The 22,755-nt window shown below is 42.2% G+C and overlaps 1 protein-coding gene across 1 annotated transcript in view; it reads left to right on the forward strand.

Annotated features, from left to right (window-relative positions):
* KBTBD12 (kelch repeat and BTB domain containing 12) overlaps positions 1 to 22,347 on the forward strand; it is a 58,961-nt gene extending 36,614 nt beyond the window's left edge. The window contains exon 5 of the mRNA XM_070738378.1: positions 22,130 to 22,347. Coding sequence (XP_070594479.1) covers positions 22,130 to 22,299 — 170 coding nt within the window. The 3' untranslated portion in view covers positions 22,300 to 22,347. The remainder of the gene's footprint in view (positions 1 to 22,129) is intronic.
* Positions 22,348 to 22,755: the final 408 nt, after the last annotated feature.

Genomic DNA, 22,755 nt, shown 5'->3' on the forward strand with positions numbered 1-22,755 from the left:
GTTCTCCAAATGGGGTCTGCCTGGGACAGAGTAATTTGAAACAAGTATTTCTCATAATCTGGATCCAATGCATCTATTAATGTGCCCCAAAAAATATTTGACTTTTTAGCAGCTGCATTACACTGCTAGGGCATGTGGCTGACAAGTATATCCAGATCCCTAATGCCAAGCCATCCTACACAAATAACTTATAAGTTTCCTACCCAAATTTTACTGAATTTCCCCCCTCTTTTTTCCTTTCAATTAAAGTCTATCTTAGCTCAAGCCTCCCTGTATCCTTTTGAATCTTCTATCATCTAACATTTTATCCAGCCTCCTGGATTTATGTTATCTGAAGACTGTCTAAATATTCCCTTAACTCCCTCCTCCAATGATTGATTTTTTAAAAATGTTGAATCGTTCAAGGAGCAGGAAAGAGCCTTCTGTAACTCTACTCAATATTTGCCTCCAAGCTAAAGTAGAGCCGTTAATGAGCACTCTTTACATGTACTTTTTCAGCCCACTGTAAGTCTAACTGACATACGTTACTACAGTATTTTATAAGGAAGAATACCATGAAAAGCGCTGTCAAATTTTTTTTTTGAAGCCTGGGTATGCTATCTTTACAGCATTCCCCTGACCTGCTGAGCTAAATACTATTACAAAAGAAGAAGATCAGCTTAGTATGGCATGGTTTGTATGTGACAAATCCACACCGGATCCTGTCAGTCGTAACATGCCTATCCAAGTGCTCACAAACATGCTACTTGATAATCTGTTCAAGGACATTGCCCAGTACAAAATGTCAAGCTGACAGACCTAACGTTTTCCCAGTCTTCCTCCTTCCCTTTTTTGAACATTTGCTCTCCTTAGGCTTCTGGAGCATCCTTGATGTTCTAGCCTGTGGCACATATCTTCTTAGTAGATACTGAAGATGCTGAATTAATTACAGGCCACAAAAGTAGAGTTGGCAGGAAAAGATGGAACTCTAAAAGACTTATCTAAAATCTTTAGTATTCTTTTACATATTTTTTTAGAAGAATGGCAACAGACAAACCTGACACCAGAATGGACAGGCTTGCCCGAAGTCACCTTGAAATGTATAAGACATGCTTCTATGATCCTTCCCCTTATCTCTCCTCCAACCTGGTCACCTGACTTTAAATGACAGAAAAGCATAACAATTTTATATTCCTTATACTGTATTGCTGAAGCTTTTGCTGAAAAGGGGAAGCACTATGTTTAACTCTGGGGAAAATAGAGACCACTTAAGTGTCTTTCATGGATGAGGTGAGATAAGCCAACGTCATGGAAGCATGGCTGAAAAAAAATATGGGAACATTTGTGCTGTGATTTGGTGCAAATCAGGAAAGATTGTAGACAAAATCCAGTCCTCCAATAATTTTGTAATAAAAATAGCTATTAATTCCTCCATCATGAACTACTCCATCTTTTTGCTCTGAGATGTAAAAAAATCTAGCCTAGGGTGTTACAGATATTATAGATTGTGACGGAAGCGGAATAACAATGCAGAGAAAAGAGCTGGAATTTAAATTGGGTCACTTTATTTAAATTAACGTAACTTTAAATAATGTAACTTTAAAACGTTATAAACAAGTGAAGCAAATGGACCTGCAGAGGCCAATCAAACTAATGGGGCGGAAAATTACATAAAAAACATTCCTTGGCAACTATGGGGCATAACTCCTTGCTGAACCAGGTGAAGATAGCCTCCTTCACCTGGATCTGAGTCACACCCTTAAAACGTGTGGGAGGAGCTCACCCTCCAATCCTCTTCAGGAAATTGGATTAGGTGAGTCCCATGGGCATCCCCCCTCCAATCCCCGAGATCGTGCAAACCTATAGTTCCTGGTGAGAGGCGGCACATCATCTTTGAAAAGATGCCCAAAAGGAGAACGTGCAGTTGCTACCACTGCCCATTTCCACCCCTAACCTGCCAACCCCAGTGACCAAAGGGAAAGCCAAATTGATCAAATATATGGCTAGAAAAGTGCCGCACCCCCTACCCAGTCCATCCTTAATGCCAGTGTGGAATAGGTGAAAAAACCTAGAAGGCCACGCACTTTGGTTTGCGGCCAAAAACCGACGATCTCGCCCATTAGTGAGATCGGAGCCCAGGGCCGGCTGTGCCTCACAAAAGCTGCATTTTCACGGCTCCGGGCGCAACCTTCAGCCAGTGGTAAGAGCCACCAGCCATGCTTTTCTGTGATTCTAGTTCTTTCTGTCACTCCTTATATGAGGGGTGTCCAAGTTGCATCATCATAGTGGCAATAAGTGACATATCGTGACTCCCCCCATTTGCTAACCCAGTGGGTGTGATCAGCATGTGATACTGTACATCTGGCCTGCAGGCCATGAATTTGACATCCCTGCCTTAGATGAAGTAGATGCTAGTTCAGGTTTAGTTCCTAGATAAAGTATATTTATTCATTCTTACTGCACCACATATTCTTTGCAGCACCTCTGACAAATCCTAGTTGACATTTGATTGACTGCCTCTGCCTGTGCTGAATTGAGCAACAGAACAGACATACCAACCTGTCAATAACAACAAACAATATCAGTATTGTTTCCCGTTATTGGGCTTCTATAATTGTCTTGTTGCTGTGGTGATAGGTAGCAATTTATTCCATAGATGTCATGCAGGAATAAATGTTACCCATTAGCATTACAACAATACAACTCTAGTAGCCTATGAGATCCAAAAAGGGCAATGCAGAAACAGAGTAGTTATTATACCCCAGAGGCTGTTCTCCCTTCAAAGCCAGAAGGTAAGGAAAGGAAGCCATAAAAACACAATCTAAACTTATACAATTGTTTTCATTGCCAGACCAGAAAAACAAACTAACAATAGTTACAGAATAAATATCCAATTTCCATCAGAGTCATCATTCTCTTAAAATGCTTGCTTCAAGCTCAGCTCTCAATCTAAGAAAGAATTAAAGGAACAAAGAATTGAATATAGCAACAAACGTCTTTACTCTATTACTCCATCCTTTATAGACAGAAGGACTCTCAGAAGTTACTGAAAAATCTCCTTCAGCTATATCAATGGACAGAGGAAATGAATATCTTCAGAACATTAGTGAAAATTAGGAAGCTTCAGACATTATCTAATGGAGTTATATACAGTTGGAAATTTGTATTAGCAGGAAATACTTTCTGCTTGGCATGCAAGCTTCCATTTATCCATGGATATGTGAAGTATTTTTTCAAACTGGAATAAATATGAACAAAATGTCAAGACACATGAAAGAATAAAATATCCAACACCAAAAGAGCATGACTTTTAAACAAAAGAATGATGCATGTACAATAAATGAACGTACCCTGACCCAGGAATCAAATACTGGAAAGATGTTTTGAGGCATATTATTGCCATTTTAAAATTTGTTGCAGAGTCGTATTGAATAGTGGAAGCCAGACAGCAAGCATTCTCTGGGGATTACCAGATCATCCCCATTGGAATTTAACTTGGAACACTGAACTGAATTGCCAGAGATGAAGGAAAGGGTCATGTTTCATATTGTTTTTTTCACAGTTCTTTAATGAACCAATTAAACCCATGGGAAATGAAGTTGGTATGAAAATCACTTAGGAGCTTAAAGAAGCAAAGCATTTTTCTTTTCATTGTTCAATTTACATCAGCCTTTTCCACTTTTTTGCTACTACCCCAATGGAAGTTTTGGTGATTTTTTGTTTTGTTTCGTTGACTGGCATATGAGAAAGGATGGCGTGAAATTGTTATCAGAATTTTCCGGAACTATTAACTTGACATCAAGAATTGCACAGATTTAAATTAAATCAATTTTATTATTCCCTTTAGCCAGCCAATAACTACAAGGATTCTCTCTAGGCAGTTTAAGAGTTGCAAATTTACATTAAATGGAACTGGGTTGTTGTTTTTTTGCTGGCTATTCTTTGAATCTGTCTGGGCAAAATAATATGAACAAAAGCAATTAAATTGTGCCAGTTATTATATGTTTTATTTATTTGACCTAATTTTCTATTCACTACCTACCCACAGTAAATTTCAGAAAGGAAGATATGACTTCTTAAATAACTCACTAAAGCAAAACTGGGGCAATATAGTTAGTGAGATTTGAGATCCAGTTGACACCGAGAATGGAGCTGTTTCTGAACTCAAGTGGCTGAAATCATGAAGTTTTGTCCTTAATATACTTCTTGATATTGCTTCCTTCAAGCTAATCCTAATGAGCATCAAGAGAGCTCATTATAAAGAGCTAGCCTCCTTTTGCCAATCTGCTGATAATCAGGCAAGGCTTTCCCCATCAAAGCAGCCAGACTGCAATTTGCCTCTTAAATGTGCTTATTCTGCTAATATTGGGTTAATGATAACATTAATGGAAGATGAAATTCTCCCCATTTCCTTATTCATCTTACTTCCCAATTACAGCCTGATATCACAAGTACTTCTCCAGTTGATAGTATTCTTGTTCACCCATGAAAATTTCAGCAATCCTGTTCTGTATTTGCATATTTGTGTCAATCCACTGTGAAGTATGCGGTCTTATTACCCCGAGAAGCAGTTTTCTTAAAATGAGCCTCCAGAACTACATATAAGTAAGCAAGTGTCACCGGTAGTTTTTCTACAGGCTGTGTTACTAAGCTTTTGCCATGAATCTACTGATAAGGAAATGTTGTTGATTGGCAGCATAGAGGTACAGTGATCTCTCGGTTAGCGCGGGGGTTACGTTCCAAGACCTCCCGCGCTAACCGATTTCCGCGTTATACTGGATGCGGAAGTAAAAACCACCATCTGCGCATGTGCGCCATTTTTTTCATGGCCGCACATGCGCAGATGGTGGAGTTTGCGTGTGGGCGGCGGGGAAGACCAAGGGAAGATTCCTTCAGCCGCCCAACAGCTGATCTGCTCCACAGCGCGGAAGCAGCGAGGAGCCGAAGATGGGGTAAAGGCAAAGGGGAAACCCCATCTTCGGCTCCTCGCTGCTGCCGCGCTGCGGAGCGGATCAGGTGTTGGGCGGCTGAAGGAACCTTCCCTTGGTCTTCCCACCAGATCACTTGCCGCTTGCCGCTTGCCAGTCCACGCCCCCCTGGATGAGCGGCCCCGCATGGCCCCAGCGCCGGACTCCGTTGCCGAACGCCGCTGTCAACTTTTCTTTTTAGCACTGGGGAGGCAAGTCAGCTCCTGCCCAGTTTTAAAAAGAAAAGTTGACAGCCAGCGATTGTTCCGCTGCCGCCAGCATGGCCTGGCTGGCAGCGGAAGATGTAACGGAGCCCACGGGGGATTCGCCTTCCTCCCACCCGCAGCCGAGACTGATCGTGGGCTCCTTCGCAACCTCGGAGAGCTTCCAGGGCATGAAAGCTCACGAAAACCAGGAAGCTCTCCGAGGTTGCGAAGGAGCCCACGATCAGTCGGCTGCGGGCGGGAGGAAAGCGAATGCCACGGGGCTGGGCTCGGCTCCCCCCTCGGCTCCCCCCCTTACCAGCCCCGCCGCGGAAGGCTCCATTCTGTTCCCTGCCGGCCCGATTGAGCGGCCGGCGGTCTCCATTCAGGGAACAGACGTCCACCCCCTCCTCGGAGTCCCCGGCACCCAGCGTCCCCACGCCGCCTCCACCTCCCGGTAATGCGCCCGACCTCTGCCTCTCTCTTTCTCTCTCATATACCACGCCGGCAACAGGGAGAGAAAGAGAGAGAGAACTAGCGTGGACTTATTTTTTATTTTTTAATATTTTATTTTTTTAATTAATATTTTTTGAAAAACCGCGTTGCAGCGTTTCGCGCTAATCGAGAACGCGCAAATCGAGGGATCACTGTATTATAGATGCCTTTTCCTATCAAACTAAATCCTAAAGAGACTTTGTTGAGTACGGTGGCTTACTTCAAGCTATACATTTAGCATTTATCTCCTTAGGAAATTAAAAAGCACTAGGTTTAGTTGTGGAATCAGCTTTACTATTGTAAGTGGAATACTGATGACACTAAATTTTTCAGATAGATAAAACAAAAAAGGATTGTGAAGATCTCCAGAGGGATCTCCACATATTAGGAGAGTGACCATCAAATGGTGAATATTATTCAATATTGCAAAGGGATGCAATATATTGGTACGAAGTGTAGAGTCATGCATATTGGTGCCAAAACTTGTAATTATTCATATAAATTAAAGGAATCAGGACTAGCACTGAATGGTGAGAAGAGAGATCTTGGGATAAATGAGAAGTAGTTCAATGAAAGTGTTGACACAGTGTATCTACCAGTGGAAAAAAGGCCAATAGCTTGTTAGGAATAATAAGAAATGGTAAAGAAAAGAGAGATCCCAATGTTATAATGATTTTATAATAATTCAATGTATAGCTGCATCTGGAATATTGTGTGCAGTTCTGGTCACTGTATCTCAAAAGTAATATGGTGGAGCAGGAGAATTAAGCAGGAGCAGGAGGATTAAGATGGAGCAGTTTCCCTCTAAGGAGAGGTTGCAACATTTGAGGCTTTTAAGTTTAGAAAGAAGACTCATGAGAAAGAATATGGTTGAATTGCACAAAGTTATTAACGATGTGGAGAAAGCTAAAGAACAAAAGTTCCCTAACAAAATACTGGAACCAGGTGTCATCGAGTGAAATTGAATCCTGGAAGAATCAGGACAGACAAAACATCATCAAACTTTAGAATTTACTGTCATGAGAAAAGGTGTTGATGCCAGTTTGAGTAGCTTAAAAAGGGGGTTGGACCAATTTAGGAAAGACATCGGTGTTAAAGACTACTGGCTTAATGACAATTATCTCTGAAGGCCATCTGCTGGGAGACTAGTGGGCACTCTTGAGGTTTGGACATCAACTGCTAACCTAGAAGGGCAAGGGTCCAATCCAGTAGGCAATTGCTCATATTTATATGCTCATATATTCGTATATATAGATTAAATCAGGGAGAAAATTCAGCAGGTTCTAATAGATTTTGTAGAACTGGTTGCAGAAATTTTGAGTAAGTCAAAGAACTGGCAAATACCACCTCTGGCTGGCCCCAGAACGGAGTGGGAATGAAGTTTTTACAATATCCTTCCTCCAGGAGTGGGGAGGGAATGGAAATTTTGCAGTATCCTTACCCTGCCACGCCTACCAAACCATGTCCACAGAAACAGTAGGGAATATTTCTGAATTTTACTGGATAAAAGTAATGCCCTGCTGGGGATTTTATATTGTTAATAACTCTCATAATTGACAGACCAATACTAACTTGTTGAATCTTAATTGTTCAACTGTAAATATACTGTATTTAAACAATCAGAAACCATTATATCAAAATTACACTCATTATGAAAAGGAGACAGTAGCAAGGCAAACTAAGACCATGGAGGCCCAAGTCCATTCTCAGCCTGAGCTTTTATTTATCATCCTAACTTGATTACCATCGTGAGAGAAAATTGAGAAGACTTGCAAGAAGATAGGGCCACATTGGGTTGGAAGAGAGATGATTCGTACATGCTCTCATGGGTTATGATGAATCTCTTTTGGAGAATTGGCATGACCAAAGGTGTCTATGGTGCAAAATCAAGAAGCATACCCAATAGTGTGGGCAAAGCAACTATGCAACATATATTAAACAATGGTTGCAAATTAACCAAAGAGAGAAGCAACTTGGAATTAAGGAGACACTTTCTAACAGCGAGGACAATTAACCAGAGATATAGCTTGCCTTCAGAAATCATGGACACTCCATCATTGGAGGCTTTTAAGAAGAAAGTAGACAGTCACTTATCTGAAATAGTATTGGTTCTCCTGTTTGAGTAGAGGGTTGGACTAGAAGACCTCCAATGTCCCTTCCATCTCTATCCTATTCATTCGTTCAAAAGGTCGTGGTTGCCATCTTGACTTTATTGATCATACCATGTAGATTCTTCTAGAACAGCCCTACATACAACACTCAGACAGCTGGAGGAAGTGTAAGTCAACCTAATAGAAATAGAAATACTGCATATAGTGCAAAATTATCTAAAAAATAGATAAAAGCATTAGCAATTCAGGAAGGATGGAAAGCATCAAGAAATATCAATTCTGACAAAGATAAATTGTGCCGGGAAATGTATTTTGATTAAATAATTCTGGGCCTTGGTGGAGTACGCCTGATAGAATCAAATAGGAGTCTAGTAATATACTGTATCTCTGAAAACACTGCATTTATCTCACTGAGACCATTAACACTTGAAGCAAAACTTCCCCCAGGCAACTGTTACTCATTGAATAATAAGGCAAAAAAGAAATGCTGTCCAAGATTTCCTAGGACCAAGTTAACTGAATTTCAGAAACTGACACCTTGAATTTGTCAAACTTAAGGCAAAATCGGGGGGGTGGGGGCATACTACTTTCACAGCATTAGCTGAATGTAATCTCCATGGCAAATCCCACACAAAAGATGTTTTGTAAGATTCTCAATCCCGAATCACATGGCATGTACACTATTCTGTGTGCAGGTGAAATCCAGAGGTTTTCTTCTTGTGGCACTCTTGAGGTTTAGACACCATTCTAGATACAGTAGTTGTGTTTTTTTGGGTCACTGCATTATCTTCACCAATTTCCTTTGTTACCCTGTCTGCTGAACTATTTAGCTTTTCAGGTGATCAAGGAAGGATAGTCATTTAAAATTCTTACAAAGCCCAGGAATGTATTGTGGAGGATTATTAAAAGTATCTATGAGATGGAAAGAAAGGAGGAAGGGAAAGAAGTATCATCAGATTCAATAGCATCAATCTTAAAAGTGCCTCTTGGAATCATCTGAGGATGGCAGATGATTTCTGCAACTCATCTACAAATCACTGTTGGCAGGAGTGGGTTGCTACAGGTATGCTCCAGAGCTCTGTTCTGATAGCAGCTGCCAGATTGCACAATTTGCGTGCAATTTCCTGCAAAAATACAGGAAATAGTATAAAGGCAGACTAGATGGACCATGAGGTCTTTTTCTGCCATCAGTCTTCTATGTTTCTAACTGCTCCAGTGCTGTCTTTGCCGGTCTGTCAGACAAATTTTCAAATTTGGGGACCTTTTTTGCTTCCGCACATGTGGAATCATTCATTCATTCATTCATTCATTCATTCATTCATTCATTCAGTCATTTGATTTGTATGCCGCCCCTCTCCGTAGACTCGGGGTGGCTCACAGCAACAACAAAGCAATGTACAACAAATCTAATAATATAAAAACACTAAAAACCCCATAATTAAAAGCAAACATACACACAAACATACACACGTGTGAGCATCCCCTTTTGTGCACGTGCATGATTGCGAGTGTGCACATGCCCAAACTCATAATGCAATGCCTTTTCCCCCATGCATGCACACAACTCCCACACTCCCCCCCCCCGCACATGCGCACAGGCCTCACTGAAGCCTCTGGACTTCCGGTAGGCCGGTTGGACTGTTTTTCACTTTCCCCAGGGTTCAAGAAAGCCTTCTGAAGCGTGTGGATAGCGAAAAATGGCCCAACGGGCCAACTAGAAATTTGGAAATGAAACAGAAGTAGAGCTGTGCTACTACTTAAATTCAGATAGTTGCAACCAGGCCTCACACACTTCAGCCCACCTCTTCTGCAGCCGGCAAGGCTTTCCTGATCAGCTGCAGAGGCCTTTCCTGAAGGCCTCTCTCTAGCTAATAGTAATTTGTCCATAGCTGAAGAAGTTCCTGAAGATCTCTGACAGTGAAAAGGAGGCTGGGGGGGGGGGGGGGAGGTGACGCACACAAGTGAACTTCCAGTTGGCCTGTTTGCCATTTTTTGCCATTTTCCTGAAGCATGAGGAGAGCTAAAATGGCCAAAAAGAAGGCTGAAAATGAGCTAGCCGGTGCATGCATTCACATGGGAGTTGATATGCCCTCGTGTGTCCTCACCTATGGCTCTGCGTGCCACCTGTGGTACAATTTATGGTACAATTCTTTCCATGGCATACCTAAACATCATTATTTCCAAGGGTTTTGGACAACCTGAGCTTTTTTAAAATTTGTTTTGTTTTTTTCACAAGATAGGAATCTGAAAGCAGCCACCCAGCATATAAAATATGGCTCAGGTATAAAGCTTTAAAAAAAGAAAAGAAAAAGAAATCAGATGTTTTAATCACCATTGTTTACTATTTTTAAAAAATGAAAACAGTATATAAATATATAAATATTTATATAATCCATAAGCATAATATTGAGACATTTGACTAAAATTAAAAGAAAAACCTTGAAGGTTTTTTTTAAAAAATCAAAATTATCTGTATTGAAAATTGCATCTTGCCATTTTTAAAAAATGGAATAAGAAGAAGCAATCAGTATATAGAACCACAGGGATGATTGTTAACTCTACCATATATAAAATGCAATTTTAAAACAAATAGAAAAACAGATTAAATATTTATTCTATACCCTAAAGCAATCTGTCAGCCTCTGCAAGCAAAGGGCAATATGGCATCAGGCAAACTACAGAAGTCACACAACATTAACAGCAAACCCCCAGCCCGTTTATGTCTGAATGGCAAAATAGTTGGAGGTTTATGAACGGCATGCGATATTTAAAAGCGTGTCTTATGGAGAGCTCATTAGTAGCGCTGGGTAGAATAGGCTGCAAAAATGGAAGAGCTTACAATAATGCCAGATACCAAAATGCCAGAGAGTTTTCTTCCCTGGGGCTAATACAGTTTCAGGGGAGATTATTTTCGCTAGAGTTGTGGCAAGACAAGAAACGATATAATTTTTTAAAGAGGAAGCAACTCGCTTTGTGCCATTGTTTCAATCGTACCTAGTCTTCCAATTTAAAAGCAGACCCGCTCTCTTGGGAAAGATGTCAGAACCTTCCTGAACGACCCACTTGGTGTCTGATGCTGATGCTGCCGCCTCTCTCTTGGGCCCAAACAATCGGGAAACAATCCGGGAAGGAAGGGTCTTGCTCTCATTTTGGTCACTCAGGAGTGGTAAGGGAAATGGGTTCCCCTTTTCATCTTTGTACCCGTCCTGTGATGTGGATTAGGCTGAGAAACTGACACAAAGCCATTCAGCAAAGTCATTTGGGGAGGCCCTGAAATCTTCTCCAAAGCCCCCCCCCCCGAAAGCTAGTAGCTCTGCTTTTACTTTGGAAGACTAGCTATGATTGATTTATAAGGATTTGAGCTCTCCCTGATCTTAACTGGCATTTGCTTTTATATTATCATTGTGTGGTCCTTAAGGAGACTGGACTATTTTGTAAAAGAGATAGGCTGGCTATGGTCTTCCCAATGGACCACATCATCTAGCATTCCCAATAGTTGCTACATTGGCCAGGTCTCCTATTTTCATTTTAGAGACAGAGTACACAAAAGCTAAACTGACACATCTAGGCAAACTCTATGGAGATTCTCAACCATCCAGGTCATGGTTGTCCTAAAGGTGCTTTTCAAAAGGCAAGGACCGGCCGGCCGTTAACAGGCTGGCTGGAGGTTGCTGTGGCTGTGGAAGCTCATGAACCCCGCGGCAGCAGCTGATCATGTGTGGGGGCACGTGAAGTGAGCGTGCGCTCCCGGCATGCCCTGTGCTTGGCGCAGGGGGGCCTACATGGAGATTTGGCACCCCCTGCTGTGGCAGTAAGGGGCAGAAAATGGGGAAGACAGAACTGGGTGGTCTCCTTTGGGCACCTTTTGGAAGGTCTGCGGAGAGGGGCGGCATACAAATCCAATAAATAATAATAATAAAAAAAAGGTGATGGACCACTCCTCTCCATGGTTACAAGGCTGGGCCGGCCCGGGTTATGGAGGGGGGATGCCCTTAGGGCTCACCTACTGCATTCCCAGAGACAACAACATGGGTGGGTGAGCCTCCCCACATGCCTTGGCATGGCATGGAGCAAGGGAAGGTCAAGGTCAAAGGGGAGCCTTCCCTTGCTCGGCAATGGAGCCTTCGCCCATAGTTGCCCAGGAATGTTTGGAACTGATGTTCTGCCCCCTTTTTTGGTTACTGCTGCAGGTCCATCTGGGTGTTAATAAAGTGACTCATTAATCCCTGTTCTGTGGTCCATGTGCTTATTCCGTGTCCACCGCAACTGGACTAATTTTTCCTTAAAAACATTTCCCTTTGCATCCATGATGCTTCTTCAGTTCTGACTGAATGATGGGGAATGGAAGGATTTATGTTCTTTGCAGTCATTTGGTTTTGTTAGCACTCTGAAGGTCAGTCATTTGATCTCTGAGAGTCATTGAGGCCACTTGGGGGTTTATCTGTACCGTCAGGGTCCCCTAAATCAGACTGCAAATGTGTGTGGAACCTTCTTGGGACTGCTGAAAGGACTGTATTGTAGCCAGGTGATAGATGGTGTCATATCCCTTCTCCTCTGATGAGAGTGGTGTTGTATCCTGTAATGGCTACCTTGTAACTCTGTAAATAGTTTGTTCCTCTTTCAGCGCTGTCTGAGCCCAAGCAGGAAGTCGCTCCTGATTGGCTCAGACGCGGCCGGCTCTAGCTTTGGCGGGAACCGCAAATATATAAAAGGAGCGGTTTCTCCAGGCAGAGTCAGTCGGTACTCGCTGAATTGTCACTTTACCTTGCTGAGCTGTCACTTATTCTCTGAGCTGAATAAAAGTACCGATTGCTCAAAACCCTGTCTCTGGGTCTACTTCACTGGCGACGAACGGACGGAAGAAACTTCGCGTGCAACATGGACAAAATCCAGATCGGCCAGGCTCCGGAACTCTTCGATCCCGAGAAATCGACATGGGACGAGTACATGGCCACCTTCGAGATCTTCCTCGAGGCGGCGGGAATGCAGGACGCCGAAGCCGATCGCAGACGGGCTATTTTCCTTAACTACTGCGGCGCAGAAATCCGTAGACTTGCCCAAACTCTCACCGAACCGGAACAAGCAAGAGCCACAGCGTGGGACGTCCTACAACAAAAACTGGCGAGCCATTTCAAGCCGACCAAACCAGCCATGGTTTTTCGGCATCAATTCCACATGATGGCTCAGAGGGAAACCGAGTCGATCAGCCAGTTTACAACGCGGCTTCGAACGGTACTTGCTCAATGCAAGTTTAAAGACCCGGAAGCTCGCCTCACCGACGCCTTGGTTTTCAGCATGAAAAGCAGCACGGTGAGAAATAAACTCCTCATCGAAGAAGAGCCGAGCCTACAAACCGTGATTAAACTGGCGCAAACCGCAGAAGCAGCCGACGCAGCGGCGAGAGAATTGAAAGAGCACGGAAGGCGAGAACTCATTGCAAAAATCGACTCCGCGTCTCCCAGCGCCGTGGAAACAGACAACAGCCAACAAATTCCCAGCGGAGACAACTGCCTCCTGGTGCAAGACCAGCCGAGACACCTGAGAGCTACTCACCCAGCCCCCTGCGCGGGCTGCCGGGGAAATCACCAGCGCCATCGATGCCCCTTCCGAGACGCTACATGCCGCCGTTGCAACCGGAGAGGCCACATCGCCATCGCATGCAGAGCAACAGCGCCAGAGGAAACATTTGCCACACCGCAATACCAGCGACCTCAAAACCAGACCCCCCAAGCGCGAGAAAGGAGACCATTCCGCAACGCGGGTCAAAGGAACTACTCAACCGCTAACCGCGACTACTATAGAGGTAACTCTCAATTTTCCGTGAATAACACGGCAACCAAAAAAGGGGCTAAAATTGTTATATCACTGTTACTCAATAACCAACCTTGCTCAATGGAGCTGGATACGGGCTCTAGATATACCATCATGCCCTGGGAAAAATTTAAACTGTATATGCCTAATGTATCTAAGGCTGACCTAAATCAAACCTCTTTGGTGATTAGAGACTTTCAGGGGGGAGTAATCTCGGTCTTGGGAACAGCAAATGTACCTATCGCATTCAAGAATGTTAAATGTACCCTTCCCATGCTTATTGTAACAGGGGCCAAGCACTCTCTTCTGGGTTTAGCATGGATGGAACCACTGGGGATCGAGATTTCGGGTGTGTGTAATGTAAACTGTTATGATATGCCTAACTTTGTGAAAGAGTTCCCTGAAGTGTTCAGCCCCACACTGGGATTGTATAAGGGGCCCCCTATATCTTTCTCTATTGACCCCAAGGTCCCACCGATCAGACTAAAACCTCGCAGGGTCCCCCTGCCGCTCCTCCCCAAACTAGACATACAGCTGGACAAACTCATTAGCCAAGGTATTTTGGTCCCTGTGGAGCAGGGGCCATGGGAAACTCCCATAGTTACCCCTCTGAAGCCAGATGGCTCTTTAAGAGTTTGCGCTGATTACAAATCGACCCTAAACAAGGCACTCCAACACCACCCCTACCCCATCCCGGTTGTGCAACAACTGCTACACTCCCTGGGGGAGGGGAAAAGGTTCGCAAAGATCGACCTGGCGCAAGCTTACCAGCAACTTCCGGTCGATGAACAAACAGCAAACGCTCAAACAATTGTAACGCACAGGGGGGCTTTCAAATGCACGAGGTTACAGTTTGGGGTAAGCATAGCCCCAGGAATATTCCAGAGCATTATGGAACGCCTATTGTCAGGGGTAAATGGGGCCATTCCATACTTTGATGACATCTTAATTGCAGGGGAAAACCAGGAACAAGTAAACAAAAGAATAAGGGAAGTACTTAAGAGGTTACAGGACAAAGGTTTAAGAATCAAGCCTGATAAATGTGTCTGGGGAACCAACAGTATAGAATTCCTAGGATATAAAATAGATAAGGAAGGTATCCACCCCACAACAGAGAAGCTGAGAGCAATTAGAAAAGCCCCAGAGCCACGAGATAAGAATGAGTTGCAGGCATTTTTGGGCCTCCTTAATTTTTATTCCGTTTTTTTAAAGCAGAAGGCAACAGTAGCAGAGCCTCTCCATCGTTTACTCCAGAAGGAAGCCCGCTGGACATGGGGGAAAACTGAACGTGAAGCTTTTTCTCAAATAAAAAATTTATTAACTTCTAAAAGTGTAGTAGTCCAATATAGTGCTTCACTACCCATTAGGCTCACGTGCGACGCTTCGCCGTACGGCATAGGAGGAGTCCTAGCTCACGTTCTACCTAATAAGACAGAGGCCCCAATAGCATTTTTTTCAAGAACCATGACCAGCACAGAAAGGAATTATAGCCAGTTAGACAAGGAGGCTCTAGCATTAGTGGCAGGGGTAAAGAAGTTTCACAATTACATATTTGGAAGAAGCTTTGAGCTAGTCACTGACCACAAACCCCTACTAGGCCTGCTAGCCCCCAACAAGCCCACTCCACCTTTTATGTCTCCAAGACTAATCAGATGGGCTCTTTTCCTCTCAGGGTATCAGTATGAGCTCACCCACAAGGGGGGGAAGGAAATCAATCATGCAGACGGTCTCAGCAGATGCCCCATAACAGACTTAGTGGAAGACCCTGTTCCTTCCACAGATGTGTTAATGATAGAACTCGAGGAAAACCCACTAACCACAGCAAAAGAGGTAGCTGCACACACGCAGCAAGATCAAATCCTTAAACAAGTGGTGAACTGTGTTCTAAAGGGATGGCAAAATGATGTTGTGAAACCTGAATTGTGTGATTTTAAAAACAAGAGACTTGAGTTATCGTATGTAAAAGGTTGTTTGCTGTGGGGGGATAGAGTGATCATCCCCAAAAGCCTAAGGGGAAAGGTACTCAAAATGTTACATGTGGGTCATCCTGGGATTGTCAGGATGAAGAGCCTGGCAAGGGGGCATTTATGGTGGCCAGGGCTGGATGCTGATATTGAAAGTTGGGTTTCAAAGTGTGATCCGTGCCAAGAGTCACGGCCCAGTCCCCCCAAAACAACTCCGGCTGAGTGGGAACAGCCTGCTGGTCCTTGGTCTAGAATCCACATTGATTTTGCTGGCCCAGTGGGGTCTCAGTATTTTTTAATAGTGGTTGATGCCTTCTCCAAATGGTTGGAAATAATAGCAATGAACAACATAACCACAAGTGCCACTATCAAGGTATTGAGCAGACTGTTTGCATCCCATGGGTGCCCAGATCTCTTAGTGTCTGACAATGGGCCACAGCTAACAGCCAGGCAATTCGAATTGTTCCTAGATGGCCTAGGGGTCAGGCATGCCCTCATCTCGCCTTATTCGCCCTGGGCTAACGGATTGGCAGAACGTTACGTACGGGTGGCAAAGGAGGCATTGCGCAGGTCAGGCCCTGGGGATGTGCAACAGAACTTGGACCAATTCTTACTCACCCAACACATTACCCCTAACTCGCACACACATGTAAGCCCTGCAGAGTTATTGATGGGAAGGAAGTTGAGGTCACCACTAGACAGGTTAAACCCAAGGTTCTGTGTTAATAATAACCAAATGTGTACAAAACCTGAAAGAGAAATGTATTTGGGACAAAATGTATATGTAAAAAGTTTTGATGGAAATGTAAACTGGATGAAGGGAATTATTGTTAAGCAAAATGCACCTAAGACCTATGTTGTTAAACTAGAGGATGGTCGTTTGTGGAAACGACACATAGACCACATTCGGAAGCGAACAGAAAATCAATTGCCACAAACCGCTGACATGGACTCTCCCCCTTCAACAGACTTTAGTACATTGCCCGAAATAAGAGACACGCAAAGAGACTTATCGGGCCAGGGGGAACCATCCAGCGACGCCGAACCATCCTCGTCCTCCGAAGCCTTCGTTGGGCCCGCCAGGCCAAGTCCGCCACACCGGGAGAACAGCGGCGAGCCATCCTCCACAGTCGGTGGCGAAGGAGAAATTGAACTGCGCAGGTCAGCGCGAGCTCCTCAGAGGCCCCACCGATTGGACGACTTTGTCACATGGCTTTCTTGATGGATGTGTCCAACTATGAGGGGAGGGGTGTTGTATCCTGTAATGGCTACCTTGTAACTCTGTAAATAGTTTGTTCCTCTTTCAGCGCTGTCTGAGCCCAAGCAGGAAGTCGCTCCTGATTGGCTCAGACGCGGCCGGCTCTAGCTTTGGCGGGAACCGCAAATATATAAAAGGAGCGGTTTCTCCAGGCAGAGTCAGTCGGTACTCGCTGAATTGTCACTTTACCTTGCTGAGCTGTCACTTATTCTCTGAGCTGAATAAAAGTACCGATTGCTCAAAACCCTGTCTCTGGGTCTACTTCAAGTGGGCTCTTCCGTTTTAACAGTGGTGGACTCTTTTACTCCTCTTTCATACCCATCTTTCAATAAATGCATCAATGAAGCCCTCAGAGCTTGTGGTTATCCTAACTGGGCTTTCATCATCCAAAAATAGACCCAGCAGAAGCTTCTCCATAAAAGACAAAGAAGAGAACAAAAAACAAAGCAATGTTGTCATTGATTGCAGGAATGTCTGAAAAGCTCAGGAGGATTTTCAACCACCACATCATACCTTTATACTTTAAATCTACTAAGGAAGAAGCTTGTCCACCCCAAAGATAAAACGGCCAGACACAAACTGAGCAATGTGATATATGTAGTACAATGTACAATGTGTACATTGGAGAAGTAAACAGCCACTTCACAAACACAGGGCACAACATAGGAACAAACCCATCAGGACAAGGGTCAGCAGTCCATCTCCATTTGAAAAAATAGGTCACTCTTTGAAGACAGCAAAGACTGGACAGACAGGACTAGTGGTTTGAAACAAGGGTAAAATAGGCCATCTATGTTAAAATTGAAAAGACCTCTCTCAACAGAGGGGTAAAGATAGAACACCACATATTGCCACGATTTAAGCGTTGAGAATGAAATGGACAAGAAATTATCAATTTTGCTTACAGAAAAACAGTTTTATGATATTGAGTATTGTCAAAACTATGCCAAATAGTTTGAGGAGTAGGAATGTCTAAACTATGTCCAGTATGATAATGGAAGTGTGCATCAATCAGGATCCTAATTTTTGAAATGGAAAAAAACACCAAGGCAACAGTATAGTTTAGTAAGATGTGAAAATACTTTGGGTTATAGTTTTCTTCTTTCTCTCCCTACTGGCTCTCAAGATTCAAAAAGAGTATTTAGAGTTCCCACAGTGTGTGTAGAAAAAAATGGAAAATTATCTATTTCTCTTAACAATAAGAAAAGTTCAGCCTCAAGGTTTTCACTGGAAAAAAATATTTAAAAGAAAAAGAACAAATGGGGCAAAATGAAAGTAACTTCTCATTTACAAAAAAGAACTTGATGTTTTGTAAAAGGTTTCAGAAAGCTCAAATCAACACGTCTTCTATTTCTCCATCTTTACAAGAAGAAGGAAAAAAGGGACTCTGAACCAAAATTCTCTCTTGTTTGATGGTTCAGTTGCTGCACAGTTTTACAGCCTTTGTTGAAAGCCTCTTATTGTGAAGTCTTGGCTTTGATTTCGTAGGCTTGCTTGAATGGAACTGCTTCTTCTAAATTCATTACTTGTTCCAAACAGGGAAACATACAAGAGAGGAATTAAACTGCTGTTTGCTTTAAAGCATTTCCTGAAGCCTGGAGGGTGTTTTCTTATTTGCCCTAAAAACATGCATAGCCTCTATTATTGTCAGTGCTGTTATTTCTGGACAGAATTTTGAAAATAACTTGAATAGATATGTTTAACAGTGTATACATTCTAAACTTACATTTGAAGTGAATTTAATGTAATATTGCCCCGTATATGAAAGAGCCTTTAACAATAAAATAAAAATGTAAGATGATCAGAATATTTAAATGCCATCATAATGAAGCCAAATAACTTTTTTCACTCTGCACCAAGTCTAATATTCTCACTGGTTCAGCTCTATGGTTTGCCAGTTTCTACATAAATTATTAATCTTAGTAGCAGTCATACTTTTTTCCCCCCAGATTCCCGTTTCTTGCAGTTCTTCTCCTCCTAAAAGTAACAATTTAATTACAGTGTACAAAGCTGAACGACCTACTGTGGGAAAATAGTTGAAAAGATAGAAAAATATAGTCAGAATGACAACACAACTACATTTAGAGGGAATCTTTCTTGAGAAACATGAACTAGATTCTTCTTGTGGTATAAGTTAAAGGAACTCAAGAATTTTACATGCAGTAAATATAGCATCATTTTAGCTTCATTACTATACATATGAGTAATGTTACATGATGAGTTAACTAGCAAATAATATTTATAAGTGAGTATGAATCCACTTGGAGGACAGATGCAAACAATTTTTTATTACAGAACTGCGGCATACAAATCTAATAAATAATAATAATAATAATGATGATAATAATAATAATAATAATAATAATAATAATAATAATAATAATAATAATAATAATAATAATAATAACTTGTTTCAAGTTGTCTTTCTATATTAACCCTTTTCTATAGATTTGCTATTTTTCATCACTTAGCTTTCCAAATGCTCTGAGTACTAGTCTTATTTGTGTTGTGTATTGTCCTTCTCTGTTTTTATAACTTTCTGGGGCTTGTTGGGAAGTGTGATGCATGAAAACAAAGATGCAAAGATGTGCTTTAAAAGTCAAAGACGTTTAGTCTTTTAATGAAATTTCTTCTTTGTATTTTCATTGCTTTAATATGACTGACAGAAGACTGCTCAGCACTCATAAAGCTCTCCTTACCCTTCACTTACCCATGAGTTGTAGGCAATGTCATCCCCCAGTAAAAGTACTAGAACAGGGCCAGGAAGATCCATGTTCAAGTCACACCTTAGCTGTGGAGATTCACTGGGACAATTGATGTCTTTTAGTGCAACTGTATCAGAGAATTGCGGGAATCATACATGTGGTAAAAAGTGTGACTGTTATGTAGGCCACTATGAGCTCCTGGGAGGACATAAATCAAATGAACATAATTAAATAAATAAAAAGAAACCATGTTTTAATAGCACAAAATTTATCCCATGACCTGATTATGTTGTCTCATCTCCAGTCTATGAGTAAGGCAATGCTATAAAGGGAACACTCAAATAACACATCCTAGATCTGAATGAATGAAATATTCTCATTGAATACTTTGTTCTGTACAAAGTTGAATGTGCTGACAACAAAATGAAATTGATTGTCAATCAGTGTTGCTTCCTAAGTGGACAGTTTGATTTCACACAAGTTTGATTCACTTGGAGTTATATTGTGTTGTTTAAGTGTTCCCTTTATTTTTTTGAGCAGTGTATTTTCTCACCCCAAGCATAAATATATTTCCACCCATTGCCTCAGAGGTGAAGTCAGGTAACCATCAGTGGCTGTGAACAGAATATGCATATTTTTGAATTGTTTGGGAAATTGGGCATGTCCCTCCACCCAATCACTAGCCAGCCTCCACTGCAGCCATTTCCTTCCTTTTGTCCTCTCTCAGCACATTGTTTCTTGAATGCTTTCATATCTGTCATCTGTTTATACTACATCTTTTCAACAACAGACAGAGAAGAAAATAGACTTCCCACTGGGGAAGAAGTTTTGCCTTTGTGCTAATCCACTTTTTGAAAAAGTTATCTTTACAATAAGATGCAGCACTCCTGCTTTTCCTTGTAGCAGTGGGTGGAAAATAATGCACCCTGCCCACAACATGGCGGCCTCCTTGTTCCCCCGGTCCCCACCGCAAACGCCGCTGGCTGGGTAAGTGGCCAATGGTCCCTTGCTGTTTATTACTTGCAGTTTTAAGTCAACAACTCAACATGGTTGCCCAGCAGCTGGTCAGAGTTCAGGGCTATCTCTCTCTTCCCTGAGAGAGACTATTACTTTCTGGATTTACCTATGGATAACTTTATTTTACATTAATTTTACTTGTGCAATATCCAGGCTAGAAGTGAGGAAAAGGGAACATAAACCAATTGAATAAAATTATGCCATTTCTATTATGATACCTGTTCTGCCGGCGTGTCTCAACCACCTGTAATTACAGGGTAATTAGTCCAGGAAGACACACACCACACGATAAAAGGAAAACCCAAAAGTTTTTATAAACAGAAAAACAGAAACAGCTCCCTTTTTAAATGTCAAAGGGAGTTTCTGGTACACACAAGGCACAGGTTAAATGCAGTCCAATTGCTCACCCAATAACTGGGAAATTGAGTCCAATTCTAAAGTCCAGAGAGTCCACACACACAATCCTGAACAGCAAAAACCACGATCTTGACGAAACAATGAATCAGATAAACTGCCATGAGGCTAAAACACCAGGCTGCACTTTTATCTGTAGGACTAATTACAGCAGCCCCACCCAACCACAGGTGGCCTCATTTTCTCTTGTAATAATCCTTCAGTTGTTGTCTCCTATGCATCTCTCTACGCATGCGTGGATGTGTCATTAATTCTTGTTCAGAATCCAGGGATGATACAGATGATTGATCTCCCCCTGGGCTGTCTGCCAAACTCCCCTCTTCCTTGTCACTCATGCTTCCTTGGTCAGAGGAGACTTCGTTGGCAGATTCTACTGGGAGCAAAACAGGCGTGCGGCATGTGGATGTCTCCCCCACATCCACCTCTACATTCCTTTGGGCAGGAGCTGGGCCAGAGCTAACCACAACAATACCCAAATTGGTGAATGTTTGTCATGCTGGCTGGTGATCTGGTGAAGGGGGAGGGCAGCAAAACCAGATGGAAACCTAGAGATAGTTAAGAAATCCATCCTAGCCATGAAAACCTCCTGTGTAATTTTGGACCAATTGTTCTTTTTCAGCCAAATCTGTCTGGCAAAGTTGTAATTCTGGGCAAAATATATGTAAGAAATATTACCTTGTTTGAGCTCATAAAGAAAAGACAGGATGTAAATCTAGCAAAGAAACACATCTAGGATGTTACAAGTACTGTGCTTCCAGATTGAGACAACTCCCCTATTTGGCAGTGGCTTAAAACAGACGCACTACAGAAGGATAGGGATTGGCCATCAGGATAACAAATATTATGAGCGCATTATTTTGTGTTGCCAGATGAGTGAACAATGGAGCGGAATGGCCTTTGGAAATCCACCTAACACAAAATAGAATTTCTATTTTGTAGAATTTTTATACATAACTGTATATTTTGTAATATGAGGCCAGGAGTCATGCCTGCCTTGGATGGTGCCTTCTTCCAAAGAGAAATACTCCAGGAGAGGCATGGCACTTAGGCTTCAACCACAGCCATTTCTCTTCTTCATCTAAGTACAGAACTAAATTGTTTTTTGAAATGTTGCTTACAGACAGAACAGAATTTCTAGACTCCTTTGCTGGCTTTTATCTGAACTCACCTGATTTATACTCTTACCTTTTTCTTTTTTATTTCAGCTCGGCACGAAGTTATCACCAAAGAGATCCTAGAGCTGGACACTTGGGAAAACAATTGGAATGTTGTTGCAATCAGAGCCCTCATGCACGACAGCTACGATGTCTGTCTTGTTGCTCAGTTGAACCCAAGGGATCTCATCCCTCCACCTTCTGATTTAATGGAACAATAGCTGTGCAATTTTAATGAAAAATAAATAAGTCAACTGAATGGAACAGAAGTACAGTATGTTGATATCTGGCAATCTCAATGGGTGGTTGGAAAAGAGAATCCCATATGATGAGTTTTTGAAAGATGAAATAAAAATTGGCTTCAACAGAGCAAATTCCTACTGCAGTAATTCAAAGATTATGCAATGTTTTTCTTTTCCACAACTTCTCATAATAATTTATCCTGTCCGCCAAACTGTTATTTTCTTCTATTCAAGAGTACAAACTCAACTTACCTTGCAAAATAGGAATGCTAAAAATGTTGCTTATGACATTAAATGTAAGTCAGAACAATGGTAGCTATTTAAAAATAAGACAATTGAAATACTTTTGTTTTGAACTGACATAAATACTACGGATTTTTTTTTAAAGGAATGCAAAAGGGAAAGTAAAACATAGCCTTAATCTTATTAAACTGG

This window comes from Erythrolamprus reginae, chromosome 2 (assembly GCF_031021105.1).
Source record: "Erythrolamprus reginae isolate rEryReg1 chromosome 2, rEryReg1.hap1, whole genome shotgun sequence".
In the NCBI taxonomy this organism is placed as follows: Eukaryota; Metazoa; Chordata; class Lepidosauria; order Squamata; family Dipsadidae; genus Erythrolamprus; species Erythrolamprus reginae.